Here is a 15,768-nt window from a genome sequence, read left to right as displayed (position 1 = left end):
GGAATGAGAGGGAAGCCAATACTGCAGATTCACTCACTGTTTGGTAACTGTTAGAGCTTCCTCTTTCTGCAACCGTTTCACCATGCAGCTGCACCGAGCTGATACTGTATCAGCCCAGAGATCATAGCTGTGCATGGGTCACACACACACACACACACCCACACACACCCCTACACACACACACACACACACACACACACTGATACTGACAATACAGTGGTGCACAAACAGTGAAACAGAGGAATATGGATGACTGACTGGCCACAAAACACCTCTTTTCCAGCTCGTCTCTCTAAGTTTTTCCATTTTAGAGGGGATTAGGTGGATGTGTGGTGGTGGTGATGGAGGGCAAAAAGAACGAAGAACCATCTATTCACTCATCTTGGTTTCGGGCTTTCCCTGGCCTTCATATGATATGCAAACAACCATGTTGCTGCAAAGGTCAGTGATTACATTGATTGAATGGAGATGACGGGTAGCATCTGGCCTACCTGTGGATAGAAATCCCATGCTGGGCTGGAGCACGCACACACACACACACACATTTTCACACTCATGCACACAGTCCAAACTTTCCACTCAGGATTATCTGCCATTGAACTGCCATTTTAGACCGTCTGCCGGTGTCAAGATGATTGACACAGAGCACATCCTCTTCACCTCAGGTGCAAGAGAGGTGCTCAAAGCTGCCTGACCGACGGAAGGTAACAGAAGTCTAATAATGAGAGGCAAATGGAAGTCTCTCCAGGAATGGCTAATCTTAACGGACAGAGGCAGGAGCACGCGGAGAATAACCTTTCACAATAAAAGGGGGATTACCGAGACACTTCAGCGGCGGAGGAAAAACCATTGCTCGCACAAATAAACAGCCCGAGTGCACTAAGAGCATGCGGCACGCAATTTAATCAAGGGACACTGGTGTGTGTAGTAGTTTAAGAAAAATAAAGTTAATCCTACAACAGCTACAAATTGTTCAATTATAATGAGGACATGGCTCTTCACAAACCATCACTTTTCTTCCATCATTTTTACTTCGCCATTATGCACCTGTGTGCTGCCTGAATAGACCCACAGGCCTATCTCATTCCAACACAAAGTGGCATCTGTTAATCCAAAATGTAGCAGCCTGGAGCGCAGGAATGGGCCCAAATATCTAGACTTGAGTACTTCACAGACTTCCAAGTCTGCTGCAGCTACTGCAATCTCATAACAATTGTAACTGCGCTTCTGTCCTCGACTATCACACCAGTTCAGAACTCATTGATATTTAGTTTCTAAGCTCACAGCACCCAGTGGGGGAAAGCAACATTTATTCATGCACTGTGCTTAAGCACACCGTTGAGGTATTTGTGTTTTACTTGAGTATTTCAGATTTAGATTTCACATAAGAAACTAAGGTAATTTTATAAAATGCAAAGCATGCATGCAAAGATTAAAACAGTGGTTCTTAATCTTTCTGGCTTGTGACCTCTTATAAAAAAGCTGTCTCTCTAATTGTCACAATTCAGTGCGATAACACGTTAATGCAAATTTGTTTTAACACCACTAATTTCTTTAACGCAACAGTTTAAAGAGCCAAGATAAAGAGTGAAGATACTGGCATCATATGAAACTAGAAAACCTATTGAATCCATTGGTGCCAACCATGTCATTCTAGCTTGTCACAAAGGAGTTTAAATAATGCTACAAAGTTACGCACAATTTTGGCGAGGAAAAACTGGCATGGCCATTTTCAAAGGCGTCCCTTGACCTCTGACCTCAAGATATGTGAATGAAAATGGGTTCTATGGGTACCCACGAGTCTCCCCTTTACAAACATACCCACTTTATGATAATCACATGCAGTTTGGGGCAAGTCATAGTCAAGTCAGCACACTGACACACTGACAGCTGTTGTTGCCTGTTGGGCTGCAGTTTGCCATGTTATGATTTGAACATATTTTTTATGCTAAATGCAGTACCTGTGAGTTTTTTTTGGACAATATTTGTCATTGTTTTGTGTTGTTAATTGATTTCCAATAATAAATACACCGATCAGCCATAACATTAAGACCACTGACAACTGAAGTGAATAACATTGATTATCGCGTTACAATGGCACCTGGCAGTAGGGGGGATATATTAGACAGCAAGTGAACATTTTGAACTTTGAAGCGTAAGGTTGTGAGCGACTTTGACAAGGGCCAAACTGTGATGGCCAGACGACTGGGTCAGAGCATCTCCAAAACTGCAGCTGTTGTGGGATGTTCCCGGTCTGCAGTGGTCAGGACCTACCAAAAGTGGTCCAAGGAAGGAAAACCGGTGAACCGACGACAGGGTCAGACCCAAGGCTCATTGATGCACGTGGGGAGTGAAGGAGAGCTACTGTAGCTCAAATGCTGAAAAAAGTCAATGCTGGTTCCGATAGAAAGGTGTCTAAAGGTGGGGCTGCGTAGCCGCAGACCGGTCAGGGTGCATGCTGTCATAATGTTATGGCTGATCGGTGTATATACACACATTTGCATAAAGCAGCATATTTGCCCACTCCCATGTTGATAAGAGTATTAAATACTTGACAAATCTCCCTTTAAGGTACTTCTACTCAAGCAAAGGTTCTTCCACCACCCTTGTGTTTCTGGGCTTGTGAAGTAATAATTATGTGAACACCAATAGAAGAGAAGAGACGGCTGGATCTGCAGAGATGATCCCACTCACTGGGCATATGTCCTGCTGACAGAAAGCTTCTAAAATTGGACTGTGTTTCCTCTTAGAACAGCCAATCACAGTGCACCTCCACTCCAGTGAGGAAAAACACATTTACCTCTTATTATTCAAGGCACTTGGAGAAGAGGAATCTGAATGGGAAGAGACTCGAGAGGCCGTGACGTACCAGAGGAGAGTTTTGGATGACGAGTGGGTGAAACATGTTAATGTAGCACTACAGCTTATGCCATTTATCAATAAGTGACGTGGTGTAGTTATATTTGATGTTAGTGCAGAGTCAATTTTAAGTCACTCTCAACCGGCAGCTATGTGAAGAGGGTAATTTGATTTTAGTAGACACATACAGTAGGGTCATTTGATCATAGGGCGCCATCTGCAGGCCAGGGTGCATCTTAATTACTCGCTGATAAAGTCTGGTCAGCCCTAGTCTGAGGGAAAACCTCAAACTGTAACTAAAACAAAACACACGTACTTCACAAAGTTGGGAAACCAAATGGATTCGGGATAATGGAGCAGAGGCCTGAACTACGAAGCCAGTTCAACATACACAGGGTATCTTCTCGTTATCTGGCTTAACTAACCCTAACAAACGCGATCCCGCTAAACGGTCCTATGACGGTGGTTATCAACTCGGTAATACAACCCAGGGTTTCTCAGTCTGGCCACGAGCACGTTTACATGAAAGGGGCGGTGTTTGCAGCATTACGACCAATCACAGACATGGACAAGTCTACTGTCAGCAGAGCGGCACATTTTACAAACCAAGAGCAAACTATAAAAATAGAAAAATATGTAGAGGTTAAACAAATAATCCAGACTAAAAGTAACACAGTTGCAGCTGCCAAATGCAGGAAGGACAGCTGGCAACAGAAAAATATGTCAATGTGTAAATTAGCAGACTTATATCACTACCCCATAGAGCATGGGTAGATCTGACTATAATTACTTTGTGTATTCCGTTAAACTATCATGTTGCTTATAGAATAGAAGATTATTATTTATTATCCCATTTAGGGAGATTGAGCGTGAGACACTTTTATGCTTCTTTCAGCGTCCCCTACTCCGGCCGTGTGAAACAGACTTTGGAGAAAATAAAAAATCTATATAACAAGATAATTCAAAGCGGTAAGCAGGCTTACTTTCATGTCTTATAATCACCCACAGCCTACATAAAAGTACCGGAAGCAAAGTAACTCAAGACAAGGCATACAGTCTGCAGGACTGTCAACACACGACTCTTGATACATTTACTAATGTATTTTTTATTTGCTCCATTTCACACCGTCTGCGATTTTTTGACGGCTTTCCTTTCTGCATTTGTCAGTTTAAACTGTGTTGCTTTTAGCCTGGATTATGACTGTAACTTCTTCGTCTTTGTGTAATATTATTTTACGCATCGAACTTCGATTGGTCAGTAGGCTGTTCACGGGTTAATCTCTTACCTCGACCATAACCTCCAGAGCAGGTTAGGTTTTCAGCATGAGTTACCATGGCGATCTACCCCTGTAAAAAGTGAACCACCATCGTAGGAGTGAAAACCCTGAAGGGTTAACCCTGAAGTTACCTCGCTAACCCCAAATCCTGCTTCATAGTACAGGCTTAAGGACTGAGTAGAGTCAATGCAGAGTACTGAGAGTCAGACTCCTATTCAATTCAGGGACAAACTAGCTTTGAAACAAAAGTATTTGATTCCGCTGTTTTAATATTGACTTATTGACCGGCACGCCAACTCAGTGGTTGATATACCAAACGGAACAATACATAACATGTAACATTATGGGGATAAAAACACAACGACCAATACAAAATACACAATTTGGACGGACTGATGTAATGCTGTTACATCATAATCTATATGAATATATCTTCATATATTCTTGTTTCTTCGTGTAGATGAATGTCTTTTAGGACTTTCAGGTTAACAACATCACATTCCTTTATGAGAGAAAATGTACAAAAGTGACTTTATATTATAAAATATCAGGAGGTTCCAGATAACAGTTCAAGATTTACGGTTTAAGACCCACAGAGTCAGGAAATGAAAAAAGAGATCTGACTGGGGAATTTGCATTGTTTTAAAGCTTGGAATGACCTTTATATGTGAGAAAAAATATTTTGTGGGTCCCAGGGTCAAAGGCAAATGTTCTTAATGTGCTAGCAGCCCCGTTGTAACACTGCAGGGCAGGTATTTTATCCATGAAGATCATAGTGTTCGTATACGACAATCAAAACAACCAAAAATAAAGTTGTTCAATCCATATTCAGTCTTTGTTAACAGTATAATATTGTTGGTCAAACTAAATATAATTATTAGAACAAACAAAAGAAGGATACAGGATGATATACATTTTGGCCTATTCTTTTGTTTAAAAAGAAAAACATTTAAGACAAACACTGACAACTTGATGGTATCCCAGCAGCCATCTGCTGCCTGGTGTGTACCAGGATCTTATTATGGCCCACTGGGTCATTATAAACAGCCCTAGATAGTCTAGAGCCCAAACACAGACGGACAACAGATTGTAAATGCACTTTTGCTCTTCGGTGTGTATTTCGATTTGTGTACGTGTAGACAGTAATCCTGCATTACAACATAAGGCTATAACTGTGGGCTACGCACCCAGAATGCACCTGTGCTTGTATGTAATGTGGTGGTGACACCAGCAGGTCCAATGTCCACATGGAACTGAAGTATAAATAAATAATTTGGCATTTATGTAAATTGATTTGGATGTGATTTCTGACCAGTCCAGCTGTATAAGCTGCAAGTATGTCCATGTGTGTCCACGTTGGTAAGCTTAAGTCCTGTGATGTGTATGTGTGCCTGCCTCTGTGTATTCAGTTCTTCTTCTTGACATTGGGGCCACGATTGTTGAAGAGGCTGAGCCCCGATCTGCCGTTCCCATTAGCCACTCCGCTGACTGTGACTCCGGGCTGCTGGAGCACCTTGTCCAGCGTAGTTTTCTTAATGGCTGCTGGGGAGATGCGCTCCTGGTCTGCCAGAAACTGCAGCTCCCTGTGAGAGGAAGGGAAAGCCTGGTGTTTAGATTTACAGTACAAATGTAGGTGTGTGTATTTCCTTCAGTCATACAACTATAAAGCATGAAGACAGCAACAGACTTAAGTTGTATGCTATGAGATCAGAGTATCTGAACGTTGGAGTGAGGAACACTTGCCTTACTAACAGGGTCAGGAGAGAATTGCACCTGAAATATTCATATCTGCTTTTGTAATAAAGAATCATGTCTATTAAGGCTGTCAATGTTTACACGTTAATAACGCGTTAACACAAATTTGTTTTAACGCCACTAATTTCTTTAACGCAACTTGTGATTTTTAGGTTGTAGCGGGCTCAGTTTTAAAGCTATAGTGAAGATACTGGCATCATATGAAACTAGAAAACCTGAAGTATATATATTGGTACCAACCATATCATATTAGGTTGTCACAAAGGAGGAACAAATATAAAATGTGTGAATAATCTGCGATTACAATTAAATATTTGTATCGATTGACAGCTCTAATGTCGATATAATCCCGTTGTAGCAGATGTTGATGGTCTTGAAAGTGGAATACAAAAATAAAACATTTTCAAATTTTGTGCCAAAATGGTTGGTGATTGATTCATTGACATTTCTGAATGTCATTTATCCAGCAAAATCCCCAAACTAGTTTAATATTCTTAAAAGTTTTCTCTGCTTTTAATATTGTTGTTAACTGAACAAAATATACTACTTTGGCTATAGGAATTTGTGGTAATTTTGACAATTTAAAGACCAATCAATAAATCAATTGAAAAAATAAGAAGCAGATAAATAAGAAACAAAAATAATCCACTACACTTTGACAACTGAAATGGTTGGGGAATTTTGGGACCCAAGAACAGCAAAAGGCGAGAAAAAGCTGAGTGAACTGGTCTTGCTGACGGTGTAGATGTGTGATTTGCATTTGCAGGTGCGACTGTCTCACCGTGTCCTAATGCACGAAGCCTCCACTGCATTGATCAGGAGGCTGCGGAAGCCGCCGCTCTCCATGACGTGCAGGGCGTGGATGGTGGCGCCCCCTGGCGAGCACACGTTGTCCTTCAGCTGGCCGGGGTGCTGCTCCGAGTCCAGCAGCATCTTCGCTGCTCCCTGAAGAGAAACGGGAACACGACAAAGAGCTTAAGAAGTGGAGTTATATAAGGAACACTGCATTGTTTACTTCTGCATAGACACGCAGGACGGATACACGGTGCATCCTCAGCAACAGAAATGCTTTTGTCATTATTGTATTGCGAGTGGTGCACACATGCATTATACTGTAGAAACAATTACAAATAAAGTTTCGCCAAGAAATGAAATCTAATCCGACGTACAGACAGTCAAAGATTTTTTTTTGGGAAAGATTTTCCAGGCAGCTTGTTGGCTTACAATAGGCGAGCATGGCCATGCCACTACAGTGCCTTTGGTTCTTGCAGACAAATGTGCAAACCAGAGGAGACACTCAGACCAAAAGTATTTACAGTCTACAACAAATAACAACATCTGAAAAGACTTGCACAGGGAAAAAAGCAAAACACAGAACATTGCTCATAATAATACAGAAAGGAGAGAGTCTGAAGTCGCTGCAACGATTGCAAAAACAGTTTTAAGTGAATCGTTTCCAGTAATCTATTTTGACAAATTGACAAATTGTGACAGGGTCGGCATTAACAAGCAATATCTATCATATCTATGTTTATTAATCAGGTTGATAACAGCAGCAATTACAAATTGATGCTTTTACCAATCACATGCAGAAAACAGCTACAAGTTTTACATTTTTTTCTTTTTGGCAAGTCAGAATAGCACACAGGGTTTTGCATTCCCAGAGTTTCACCATTTTTAGTGAATTAAGTCAGCAGCTATAACACATTAGAAATGCAGCAACTGATCCTATTGTGTTTTCTGCCTCCAAATGCACAGATGACCAGTTGATCAAGGAGACGTAACATTGAGAATAGATGCAGTGAAAGAGACGCCAAACACACACAAAAAACAAAGAAGACAACTGACCAATAGGGCCTGAGCTCCCAGTCTGACAGCCAGTCTTCTGGGCAGACCCATCTTCACTCCTCCGTCTGCAAGAGCATCCAGGGCTGTGAACGCCTTTTATAAAAACACACATGCAAGTACAGTTTTTTTTCCACTTTAGGCAGCAATGCAATCACATCCTTAACAGATATACAAACAAGACAGTCTGATTTAACAAGCATTTGAGTCAACAGATGAGTGGTTTGTCCAGCTCTCTTTGCTTCTTCCTTATGATTTGGCCTCCAGTCTGCACAGTATGCGGTATAAACAGACGTAGACTCTTTAACACTGACATCCACTTGAGTCCAAAGTTACCTCACTACATCCACACAGTTAGGATGGGCAAAATGTTCACATTCAAGCCTGCATTTAAAAATACCTGTTTAAAGCTCAAGTTCTTTGCAGACAGCTGATAAAACCCACAGACACAATTATTCTTAATTTCCTCAACCGCTGCGCACCTTTGCCTGCTAAGTAGGCATTTGACGTGACAGTTTTATAAAGGAGGAATGATAGAGATTTAGAAAAACAAGCATGGCAATATAAGCCATTACCACAGCTGGGCACTCTCGTCGGTTTTCTAAAGGAGACATTCAGAGAAAAACGTATTGTGATAGAAAAAAAATAAACCCTGGCATGCATTGAACTCTTCTCCCTGCCACTGCTTCTCCTACTGTATGTCTAGGCCTCAAGCCTGAAAACATGTAAAGGCTAATGTACAGCAAGCCGGTCATTGTTGTGAAATAAACCCTGACAGGGTGATGTGGCGGGTCGTGCATCGCCCTGAAGGGGTTTATTTCACAATAATGACCCGCTGACTGTACATTATCCTGCTTATTACACGGCTACTTACTTAAGAAATCAATAATTTGACACAAAAATGGTCCACCAGAGTCCAACATCAGAACTGAGTCCATAGCAACGGCCTGTTATACATAGCAACGGTCTGTTCTAAAGCAATAACAGACCATAGAACGCCATGATTGACCAATCAGAATCAAGTATTCAACAAAGCTGAGTAACAAGTAAAACTATGACCAGCCACTGAACGACAGAGTGAGCATGTAGAGGATTTTAAAAGCCAGCATTGTTTTGACCGCTGAGTAACCCAAAAGGCCTTAGAGAACTAAATCAATCAAAATCAGTAAAAAATACCAAACATTTGCTGCTTACAGCTTTGAAGATTTGCTTACTTTTCTTAATATCTTATTAAGAACTGAATACATAGAGTTTTTGACTTTGTCAAATAACACCATGACTTTGAGGCTTTGTTTACTTGTGATTGTCATTATTTTAGTCATTTACATAATTAATTAAAAAAAAAAGTGATAGAAGTGATAGTTAATAAAAATAAATAATCGTCAGTTTAAGCTCTGCCTGTGAAGCCCAACAGCTGAAGATATAGTAATAACACAGCACATTAGATCGTTACTACATAAACCAAAGAAGTCCCTGTAGCTCTCTGAGTGCAGAGTTTGGAGATAAATTAGATGATAGTTTTGCAGTTTTTGTAATGAATCCACTGACTGTTAACATAAAGTTGTAATCACCAGTGTTGCAGCAGACTCCTATCTAGTCTATTTTAGGTCACCTTTTCCTCTGATGCTGGAGGCCTCTCTCAAACCTGACCCTCCAACTCTCTAAACTTTGTTTGTAGTAGGGCTGGGCGATATGGAGAAAATCAAATATCACAATATTTTTGACCAAATACCTTGATAATCCATATTGCGACAATATTGTAGGGTTAACCATTGGTGCTTTCACAAAATATTTAGACAATGAGATTTTTGATAAATAATCATCAGTAATGTGGATACGATGACTAAATAATAGAACTACAGTAATTCAGACTTTAAAACCAGGTTAAGACAACACTGATGCCAAATTCTGATATCAAGATATCCAAAATCTAAGACGATGTTTAATCTCATATCACGATATCGATATAATATCGATATATTGCCCAGCCATAGTTTGTAGTCACACTCCCAGCTGAATGAAGCATCCTTCTTTAAGGTGTAGGGTATAAATACAGCGGCAAGCTTTGGAACGAACTTCCCTCTCTCTGACGGAAACAGGAACTGTCGTAACGTTTCGTAACTATGGTTTCGTATCAGATAGGGGATGTGCAATGGTTCACAGTATTAAGAAGAAAAAGAATATGCAATATATAGAGAAAGTAAAAGTTAAGAATATAACTTACTCCCATGCTTCTGTGGTGTCACTTCTTTTCTTTTTTTTGGTAAACATCTTCTCTTTTTTCACTCTGATGTTAAAGGAGCTTAAAAATCAAATGAACACATCCACCGTTTTCTAGACTAAACAAGGGTAGATTTTAAGCTAAATACAATGTAACCTTTAGTTGTTAAATATCTATTTAGTTTAATCAGTTTCAGTATGTACGAGTAGTTGCACAGAACTTATATTTGTACAGAGCGTGTTCCATGATGAACACAAAACACTGTTGCACGTGGCCAATAAGTTGGCATCGATGCAGGCTCGCTGTTGGAGGGTTTTATGAACCATTTCACTCCCGGCTAATTGGTTAGTGGGATGGCACTTAATACGGCGGAGCCTCCACCTGAACTCGCAAACGGAGTGGAAGTGGGTATAGGGGGCGGTTTGAGAAAGGCCCTGGGTGTATGCATCACACCTCACATACACCCCTTTGTGACAAACACACAGCCCTGAAGTTACTTACGTAGGCCGGTCCACTGCCACTCAGCCCAGTGACGGCATCAATGAGGTCTTCCTCCACCTCCGTGCAGAAACCCACACTGCCCATCAGCTGCTCCAGTAACTTGCCGTCCTCCACCTGAAAGGAGGAGCACAACATGCTGGTCATGATGTGGAAGAATTAGTCAAAGCTAAAGGTCTAGTTCAACCTTTCTGTGCAGCTTTTTGATATTTTTTTATCTGAAAAAAAAAAAACGACATCCTAAAAACAATTTTTTTTTTACTATCTACATTCCCTCCACTTTACCTCTGCATGTGTCCCAGTGGCGTACACTGTAGCTCCCTCTCTCACCACCACTGGAGTATTCGTCATACACCTCATGACTTTAGGAGCTGGACGGTACTGAGCCAGCTTCTGTGAAATTACAAAAATGGAAACACAGGATAGGTGTGTAGAGGAGGCAGGATGTAAAACATTGTTCTTTTACATGTGTAGAAGAGCGCCAGAACAGCTCGATTAAACCTAATCTGAGATAGGGAGGAGAATAGAAAGGCTTGAGGAGAAGACGGGAAAAACTAGTGTGGCTAGTTTTGACTAAAAATGATTATATAAATCACAAGCAGGTTAAAACAACACCATAAAGTGTACACTAGATTTGGGTCAAGTTCTGGCTTTGCTGGTCCGGTGTACGAGCTTAGTCCGGTTTGACTTTATGCCAACCAGCTGAACCAGCATTTGTCATTATGACACATTCTGGCAAAGTAAAAAGTAGCCAATAGGGATGTCCATAATTAACTGTTTAACCGTTAACCGACATTAAACATTTTAACCGATTAACACTATCGGTTAGAACGGTTAAAAGAAATGTTAATAATTAACGCAAAAGCTGAGCGGCTCGTCTCTTTAAGGAGAATAGCTGGTCCACCTTAACAGCCCACCTTAAGAGGCGGAGCCGGAGTTGCAGGATACAGAAAGATGGCTCCAGTCTCTCCATGGATGTATTAAAAGAACAGCTCCAGCTCGCTTGAGCGGAGCGGAGGAGTTGTAGTTTCGTAGCATTTATTCACCGACAAATAAACTGTCCACACACTGCTACACCTACGTTCACAGCTATAAAGCCACCAACAACCCCACACTCACGGCCGCGCTGAAAGACTGTACGTGTGTGCCGGCGGCGAGCACGAAGCCACCGGCAATGCTAGAGCTCCTTATGTAGCACAAATACACACACGGTTTGTCGGACACTCGCTAAAGTTATGCCGAGCAGACAAAGTCTCGTTACGCCGGGCAGACACACAGCTGACAACCTGCTAAACTAAACTAAACGTGCGGTGGAGACTTTTACTGGGAAAGTTGCTGCATGTCTGCGTACACTACACGCAACACCGTCGCTGCTAAATTAACGCTCCTGGACGGGTGAACTGGGCACTCAGTTGTCTGTTGTGCTCATACACTGCAGCTGGCACACCGCTGCATGCGAAGCACTAATCTTGTCGGTTAACGGTTAATAATAATGTTAACGAGGGTCGGTAATCGGTGACATTTCCCCCCCCAAAATTAGCATCCATAGTCGCTTCATGGGCTCTCAGCCTTATTGAGTTCCACTCGGGAGCAGCTGCAGAATCAAGTGTGACAATAACAACAATAATCCTGTAAAAATATCAAACTGGTTTGAACATTTTTACACTGGCCCAACCCTGGTGCACACTACAGATGGAGTCATCTAGAGCAGATTAATAACTCTGAAGCTGACCTTCTCTATGGAGCTGATGGTGACGCCTGCCGCACAGGAGACTATGAGATGACGGTCCTCGATGTCTGGCCCAATCTCATCCAGAACGAAGGGGATGATGTGGGGCTTCACAGCCAGGAAGAGCACATCGCTCTTATTGACGGTCTCTTTGTTGCTAGTCGTCAGGTTCACCCCCATTTTCTGTAGAAGAAGAGGAAAAGGAAAATAGTGATGTTGAACAGAGAGAGGGTGGGATATGGGGGTAAAAACATGGATGAAGGCAAACAGGTGTTATTACAGCAACATGCACACATCATAAGCTCTTGGACAAGCCCACGCTCGCACCAATGTTTCCATTTCGTTTAACAACACACAGCAAAGCAGAAACTTGTCCTCTCACCCTCAGCCCTGACACCGTGGGCAGATCAGTGTCTGGGGAGCTGGCTGTAATCCTGTTTGTGGCAATCACACCTGGGGAGGGAGACAGGAGGAAGTGGAGAGTGAGCTATGAGGATGTACAATGAGACGGGAAAAGACAACTGTAAGATAAGACCTTATTTATCCCCACAGGGAAAAAAATTCACATGGTACAGCAGCACAGGGAACAGCCTAGGGGAGGCAGGCAACAGATAAAGTTCTATCTAAAGTGAACACAAAACAAAAGAAATGCAGGAAAGGACATTACAAAGCCATTAACGTGTAATAAATTACTCAGACTGTGCACAGCATTTTTGCACAGCTGTGCAAACACAGTAATGAGTCTATTTGTGCAACTCTGCAGGCTTTATTAAAGTGTCCCCATGAAATGAAAAATACATTTCCCCACTTTTAATCCTGTGTCCCTGTGTTAATTGTTCATTTATCTCTTGTTATATGCCAAATATATGTAAAAAAAAAACAGTATCAGAGTATTTTTTACATCAAAATCTGATCAAAATCTCTGTTTTTTCTCTTCCTGTAAATGTAATGTAAATGGTTTCAAATGTTTGATGACTCATCCTGCACTCGAGGGCATTTCCAAACTTCATCCAAGACTTTGGGCGACTAGCTAGCTAATCGTTTGTGGATCGAATCAATATAGATAGGTGAAGTCCTTCCCCTTCCGGTGGACCACCATGGGACCTTATTTTGGAAAAATATGAACGGTAGTCAATAGAGAGACAAATATTTTTGGGATCCTGTTTGAATTACACGATGAATCACACATATGATGTTTGTCAATTTTAAAGATAATTTTGCAAGTCAAGAAAGTCGCAATTTGTTGAAGTATAAGACTGTACGACTGTAAAATACGTAATTAGAAAGACTACACACCCAAAAAAAGTGACGTCTCTCTCGCTGAAACTACGATGCCTGTGTGTTTCGTGCTGGGATGAAATCAAACAAGCAACAGGTCTCGCTCGTTCCTTCGCTTCCCGGCTGATAAAAAGACAAGGAGTCGCTGGATAAAACACACCGGGTAAGATAACGGTTCATTTGTGCGTGGTCATAGCTAAGTTAGCTAGCTAGCCAGTGTTGGTGACGTATATTGTGCAAGACAAGAGATGTAGTTCACTGAGCGGTTTCACACAAAACTAAATGATACTACGACAAACTGAGACTTTCTTGACTTGCAAAATTATGTTTTAAATTGAAAAATAGCATATGTGCGATTCATAGCGCAATTCAAACGTATCAAAAAAAATATTTGTCTCTCTCAGTTGACTACCTTTCATATTGTTTCCAAAATAAGGTCCCATGGTGGTCCACTGGAAGGGGCGGGACTTTGCCTCTTTATATAGTGTTTGTGTAGCTGTGATTGCATTTTTTTTTTCTGATGCAACCCAAAATCAGTTGACATGGGTGCATGATGATTTGACATCAGTGAATTTAGATTTTGTAAGAGGCAAATATTTGCACAATAAAGAAAGTGGCCTCACCTGCAGCCGTGAACCCTTTCACCAGTGCGTGAGCCAGCTGGCCCGCTCCAATGAATCCAACACTCATCCTGCCAGATGATGATGATGATGACGTGGCGTCTTTGACCTGTACAAACAGTCACAAAGCTGCTGCTCACTGTCATGCATTTCAATGCACCACATTTTATGCACAAACACCACAATATATGCCTTTCAAATGTTTACTCAGACTAATTGTGGATCCAGATTTAAAGATCTGGATGTAGAGAGAAATCCTGGAGCTGGTCCACAGACAGTGACTGATGAAACAAACACCTCCTCTGACACTTGGCAGCACCCTTGGGTGGTTTTATATAGATAGATAGATAGATAGATAGATAGATAGATAGAAACTTTATTGATCCCGAGGGAAATTCAAGTTTCCAGCATCACAGCTCCATAGTGCAAAACATGTTAGTAAAAAGGCAGTAAAAAAGTTAGTAGTGCAAAGTACAAAGAAATATACCAGATATAAAAATACAAGGAGATGAAGTAAACTGTTAAAACTGAATATAGTGCAGGGTAACAGCTGTGATACAGGACTATTAAAAAAGTGAATATAGTGCAGAAGAGACTGTTAAAAGTGAATATAGTGCAGAAGAGACTGTTAAAAATGATTATAGTGCAGAAGAGACTGTTAAAAATGAATATAGTGCAGGGTAACTCCAGTAGCTTAGTCTATGAAAGTGCACTGTGTGCATTATTATATGGGTATATTTATTGATTTACAAGTGTGAATGTGAACTTGCTCTACATTCAAATAAAGTTAATTTGCATTAAACAAACATAACTTTGTGAGCCAACAGATTGAGTCTCTAGTTCAGAGTCAATGGGTCCTTTAAGGTTAATCTAATGTCATCTTGATGAAGTCTAATCTCTTGATTTACAGCTCAGTTTGTAAGGGTTTTGTTCCAAACAGCTGGTTTACCACAATGTAAACTCTGGTTCACTGTTAAGATAAGTTAACACTGTCTAATGTTTGTGAAAAAGCCGTTATTAATGTATGCAGTGCTAACATTAGAGCTCCACTTGATGCTGATGGACAATGATAGCTAGCTAGCCTGTCCTCTGCTAGCTCTGTTAGCTCTGTTAGCTAGGCTTCACAACCACAAATGAATGAAAAACACAACACACTGAGATAGTTACCTTTCTCTAAATGCTCAAACTGAGGTTCCTGGGTTGACAGGTGTGAGTTGACGACGTGACGGAGTGAGTAAAACACAGAAAACACTACTTTCTGTGTCAACGTGGCTTCCTTCTTACTCAACCAACCCCCATGTGCACCACAGCTGTGACGGACAGCGACACGGGCCAATCAGGACAGAGACGCGCTGAGCTCCTGACCAATGAGGAGCTAGATCACAGCATGTGGGCGGGGCTTTGTGTCGTCGCGCTCAGTTGCATCAGTCTGAAGTGAAGCCGGGTGAAGCTGCAGCTGATAGGGAGAGTATGTAGGTCAACTATAGGAAGAGGATGAGGTGGAAAGATGAACATTACTTATACTCAGAATCACAGCACTGAAGCTAATAACAAAAAAGTGGAAAAAAACTAAACACCCAGATTTTATAAAATGGTAAAGTGTAATTCAAGAAGTAAAAGTTATGGAAAAGGGAACTCACAAAATAAGGAATATGGAGGATGTATTTGAGAAGAGATGGAGTCTAA

The 15,768-nt window shown here is 41.3% G+C and overlaps 1 protein-coding gene across 1 annotated transcript; it reads right to left on the bottom strand.

The window, feature by feature from the left end:
• Positions 1 to 4,387: 4,387 nt before the first annotated feature.
• LOC119485234 (pyrroline-5-carboxylate reductase 1, mitochondrial-like) lies at positions 4,388 to 15,399 on the bottom strand. The gene is made up of 9 exons (XM_037764629.1): positions 15,250 to 15,399; positions 14,086 to 14,191; positions 12,567 to 12,637; positions 12,188 to 12,367; positions 10,741 to 10,848; positions 10,459 to 10,572; positions 7,740 to 7,832; positions 6,673 to 6,836; positions 4,388 to 5,719 (listed from the first exon to the last, which is right to left on the bottom strand). Exons 2-9 carry the CDS (start codon positions 14,150 to 14,152, stop codon positions 5,542 to 5,544), a joined length of 975 nt encoding a protein of 324 aa, XP_037620557.1. The 5' UTR covers positions 14,153 to 14,191; positions 15,250 to 15,399; the 3' UTR covers positions 4,388 to 5,541.
• Between the last annotated feature and the right edge of the window lie 369 nt (positions 15,400 to 15,768).

This window comes from Sebastes umbrosus, chromosome 3 (genome assembly GCF_015220745.1).
Source record: "Sebastes umbrosus isolate fSebUmb1 chromosome 3, fSebUmb1.pri, whole genome shotgun sequence".
NCBI classification, from domain to species: domain Eukaryota; kingdom Metazoa; phylum Chordata; class Actinopteri; order Perciformes; family Sebastidae; genus Sebastes; species Sebastes umbrosus.
This window is presented reverse-complemented; position numbering and strand designations above follow the sequence as displayed.

Bases quoted from the DNA above. Each gene is read 5' to 3' on its own strand.
- LOC119485234 (XM_037764629.1), bottom strand. From the start codon at position 14,152: ATGAGTGTTGGATTCATTGGAGCGGGCCAGCTGGCTCACGCACTGGTG. The intron at 12,368-12,566 runs GTGAGAGGACAA...CTTCTTCTACAG, and splicing joins CCACGGTGTCAGGGCTGAGG to AAAATGGGGGTGAACCTGAC. The intron at 10,849-12,187 runs GTCAGCTTCAGA...GTAATTTCACAG, and splicing joins CCATCAGCTCCATAGAGAAG to AAGCTGGCTCAGTACCGTCC.